The 5,000-nt window shown below is 42.7% G+C and overlaps 1 protein-coding gene across 1 annotated transcript in view; it reads right to left on the bottom strand.

The window, feature by feature from the left end:
- The window catches only part of LOC134459742 (receptor tyrosine-protein kinase erbB-4-like), a 556,606-nt gene that overhangs the window by 155,110 nt on the left and 396,496 nt on the right, over positions 1 to 5,000 (bottom strand). Inside the window, exon 4 of the mRNA XM_063212139.1 lies at positions 1,811 to 1,951. Coding sequence (XP_063068209.1) covers positions 1,811 to 1,951 — 141 coding nt within the window. The remainder of the gene's footprint in view (positions 1 to 1,810; positions 1,952 to 5,000) is intronic.

Here is a 5,000-nt window from a genome sequence, read left to right as displayed (position 1 = left end):
AATATGAGTATGATTTATGATTTATACCTTTTTCTCTATATTCTTAGTGTCATTCTTTGCCCTCATGTCTATGTTCATAGACTAACATGTATCTGCCATGTATGTAACATGTATCTGTTTAACCTTGATGTTTATGTTATATTATGCATACACGTACATATTAACATATTGGCATGTATATTTGTTTGCTTCTTCCAACTAGGCCTAAGTATTTTGGTTCTCTCCTGCAATATGTAGAACTCATCTTTCATCCATGGAATTAACTAAGCTTAGTACATCTTTTTGACCTTAGATGGCAGATGTGGGGTTGATAGTAGTGAGAAAGAGCTTCACTGTGTGTGTACTGTATATGTGTATGTCCTTGACACATAATTGTGCTGACAATGTTGAAAGTCAGCGACTTTTCTACATCCTTTCATTTTCCGTTAGAATGATCAACACTCTATAAACACTCTTGCTTAGACGAACATTTTTGGACAGTCTGGGCAACAGAAGTTCTTTAAAGCTCTCTTTTCTCTGAAGAAGATAGAAAAAAAAACAAGTTTTCATCGTCCATGGAACCAGGCAGAGATTTAAAGCACCGTTTCAGTGCCTTTATTTTCCACAGAGTATTTGGTATGTGATGTTTTCGCACTGAAAAGATTCCCCGCGAGACACCCAGTCAAAAAGCGACCTCTAAATGACGGAGGTGTCTTTTCACGGTGGAATGGAGGAACTCTTCAAGAATGTGACTGCTCTCACCACACTTGAAGGATTGGTGTTTTTGGACAGAAGGACTCCACGGTGCAAACAGAGAGGAGTTAAGGAGCCCATAAATACGTACAGTAGAAGACTGTACAAAGGCCAGACAAGCTTGTTGGCTTGCTATACACATAATATCCCCATTGACCTGAATGATCATAGCCTTTTAGTGTGTGTGTGTGTGTGTGTGTCTGTGCGGGCGAGCGTCTGTGTGTGTGTGTGTGTGTGTGTGTGTGTGTGTGTGTGTGTGTGTGTGTGTGTGTGTGTGTGTGTGTGTGTGTGTGCTGTGTGTGTGTGTGTGTGTTGTGTGTGTGTGTGTGTGTGTGTGTGTGTGTGTGTGTGTGTGTGTGTGTGTGTGTGTGTGTGTGTGTGTGTGTGTGTGTGTGTGTGTGTGTGTGTGTGTGTGTGTGTGTGTGTGTCTGTATGTGTGTGTGTGTGTGTGTGTGTGTGTGTGTGTGTGTGTGTGTGTGTGTGTGTGTGTGTGTGTGTCTGCACTTGAAGGCCTGCTATACACACACACACGCCCTGCCATTGACCTTCAGCTCCCACTTCTTTGCTGAAATAATCACCGCCACTCGTGCGACACTTCACACCACTAAGCTGTGCCATGGTGACAAGGACTGCTTGTGTTTTTCTCGTCCCCTGGGTCCTCGTACGTGTGTTGTGTGTAGTGTGTGTATAGTGTGTGTGTGTGTGTGTGTGTGTGCGTGTGCGTGTGCGTGTGCGTGTGCGTGTGCGTGTGCGTGTGCGTGTGCGTGTGCGTGTGCGTGTGCGTGTGCGTGTGTGGTGTGACAGAGAAAATTGCAGGGCTATCACCAATGACACAGAGAAGAAGATGGATGTACCGTACAAATAGAACTGTTCAGAGAGAGAGAGAGAGAGAGAGACAGACAGACAGACAGACAGACAGACACAGACAGACAAACATAGAGGCCGACAGAATGACATATAGGCCTACAGACAGACCTATACAGACAGGCAGAATGAAAGACAGAATGGCAGACACAATGACAGGCAGGCAGACAGACAGAACAACAGACAGACAGGACAGCGCAGGACAGACACGTACATTGTTGTGAGTTTCGGCTGTTATTGGACGGCACCACCAGAAGCTCAGCCTTTGGGTTCTTGATGATGTCTAGCCAGTGGATGTTGTCGGCATGACAGAGGAACCTGTTCTGATCCACATACACACCTCCATTCAGGATCTCTGTAAACGAGAGCAAACACACAGCATCCCGTTAGACATTACGCCAGCCTGGGTCCAAAGGTCGATGGGATTATACATAACAAATCTTACCGTTTTAATTTAATACGTGGAGAGTCAAACATAGCATCAGTATAGTTGCAACAACTCTGTCAGTGTTGAATTCACTCTGCACAATTTATTTTGCACAATACAAATAAGCAGCCCATTAGTCTAGTCAAGTGATTCTCAAAGTGTGGTCCGGGGACCACTTGTGGTCCGCGACAGAGCTCAGGTGGTCCGCGAGGGGATCTCTACTTTTCCAAGACAAGCTAGCAGTATACTATATTTGTAACATTATTACAAAGCTAAACATAGCTGGAGTATTATTTCACCACAACAGGGTGGGCTTGTGATGTGAATAATAGTAAGGGGTATCATTAGCAGGGTCAAATTAGCACCCGTCAACTGTCAATTCAGTTGACAGGTGGTCCCTGAAGATTTTTTGGGGGGACAAAGTGGTCCTCGGTCTGAAAAAGTTTGAGAAACACTGGTCTAGTCAAGTGTACTTTATTGTCAAAAATCTATGTAACAGGGTTAGCACAGAAGTTTGAAACTGTTTTTGACCGATCTCCAATGTGCAGTTAAAGTAAACATACATATACTGTAAGACATTGACAAAAATCATAGTCCTTTAACAAATAATGAAGTTCAAAAGACACATTTTTTGTTAACTTCAACTGTGTTATGGATTGTGTGCTTTCCAAAAGGTCTTGCATTAAGATTGCCATTAAGTTTTCCTAGCCCCAGGAGGACCCGTATATAATCTGATATGCAATCAAATGCACAAACTAGCTTTCTGAGAAACTCTGGCATCTCCCTTTGATTTGCTGAGAATGAAAAACAAACAGCCACCGATCAGTGTCAACACCAGATGTTCCCAGACAAATAATATTACTGTGGATCTCGGTCCCTTTTACTCTACAGGATTTATAGTAGGGGGGTTGTACACATATTTATATCTCCATCACCCCCCTTTGATACTAGATTTAGTAAACAGCAGCCGGAAAAAAAAATAGAAATTGAGAAATTGAATAATGCTCATAAGTAGGTGAGATGGGGCAAGGGGTGTAGTCAGTTTCCATGCAGAATAAGCTCTTCACAATGCACAGCATATGCCTGGAGATAATAACATTTCAGAGAAAAATCCCTCCCCGGGTCTAATCTCTTTAGAACATGATGAGTTTATCACAGATTGGGCTGGATTATGCACACAGAGTAGTTTCTAAATCTCCTCTCGTAGTGATTACGGGCACCTAAATCTCCCAAAGCTGAGATGGTTGTATCCACAAGGGGGGCAGACACACTATGCACTTCATAGGGATGTCTAGATTGTCTGATTTTGTGAGAGATAGACCCTTTTTTGAAGGTTTTGAGACAGAGAACACACTGGTTGGACACAGGTGCGTGGTGATAGGCTGACCTTACTTCCTGGAAAAAAAACAGACAAACAACCAGACAAAAGAAGACAAAACAAAATCAGCAAACAAATTCTCTCCATGAATGGACCCGACTTTCAGAAAAAAAAGAAAAAAATGTTGTTTGAGGGGGAAGAAAAGACAGGCTGAGCGGAAGACAGGGAAGAAGAACATTTCTCCTTGAGGGTCTGGAGAAACCCAATCCCACTACAGGTACACTGTACCCAGAAAATACGGCATAGTAGTAGTGCCTTAGGGTGGAGAATATCCACTGTCCCTCCCCTGAGAGACGCAGTAGAGAGAGAGAAGAGAAGCACCTGACTGTACAGTACCCCACACTCATCTCGTCCATCAAAGCACCCTCCTTTCCCACCTTTTATCACTCTTTTCTTCAATACCATCGATCTGTGGCGCTCCTTTTTTACGTGTGGCCTTTTCAGTTAGAATGATTTAATGGACGTCATGGTTTTATGGACTGTGCTCGGTCTTCTACTTTGTAAAAAGTCTTACAAGGTTGTCAGTGCTGCACTGCACTGCACTGCCGCATTTCTGAGTTTTCTCTGATGTTTTTTTTTCCATCCAGGTGACACCCTCCCCTTGGCCATTTTGTGGCGATGACACTTGAAATGTCTTGGGCTGTAAGTATATATTTTCTGCCACCAGAGGGGCCTCAACTAAAAACCCTCCTTGAATATACACTGGTTGACTTAAAGGAAAATGAATGTCATTTATTTGCTCGGTATCGAGATGTGTGTTGTGCATCTTTCTGCCTTTTTCAGAGCTAATGCTTCTGTCCATGGCTCCTTTGGGGGCCATATTGCTTAATGTTCTAATCAGACTCCCCTCTTACCAGCTCTGATGCTCCCATCTCTTCTCTGTACACAGACTCAGACAGAGGACACATAAAAGCCAATAACACTATGTTATCTCACATCTGCAGAACAGAAGGTGCAATAGGCCGTGTAAAAGGAATGACAGCAGTTTGTCAGGAGACTGTTGTTTCCAATATTCTGCAAAACTCTTTCGGTATCATTATGGTAACAAAATTCGCCACTAAACACAATTTACATAAAACAGAGGGGTGTGTGCCACAGAGTCAATAGCTTTTTATTAGGCCTACTGGTTTAGCTTAACAAATTTGTTAGATCATTACAAGTTTGATATCTTTGATTTGTCAAAGTCAGCATACAAAGAGATAGTGAAAAGGTATTTTTAAGATCCCAAATCACTAACCAAAACAAGGATGAACATGAGATAGCAGTGTGGAATCAGTCTGGAAACACCTAGGAACATGTAAACTATGAAAAACATCATGCCATTGCGCACCACCACTGCTACATTTCTTTCCACTTAGAGCTTTCGTCTCCACACATCCGTTACCTCGCAAACAGTGGCACATTTCTGAACAGAAGCCTCCACAAATCAGGTTTAATTACTCAAACAATCAATCCCACTTCAAGCACTGAATGAGCAATTAGGAGACACAATAATGTGACTCTCTACTCAATAAATATGCCAATCAGCATTGATAACCAGCAACATTTGGCATGGCATCAGGTAGTTTATTCACAGTACTTTATTTTACGTTGGAAAAG

Source organism: Engraulis encrasicolus, chromosome 12, assembly GCF_034702125.1.
Source record: "Engraulis encrasicolus isolate BLACKSEA-1 chromosome 12, IST_EnEncr_1.0, whole genome shotgun sequence".
Classification (NCBI taxonomy): Eukaryota; Metazoa; Chordata; class Actinopteri; order Clupeiformes; family Engraulidae; genus Engraulis; species Engraulis encrasicolus.
The sequence above is the reverse complement of the archived record's forward strand: the minus strand, read 5'-3'. Positions and strand labels throughout refer to the sequence as shown.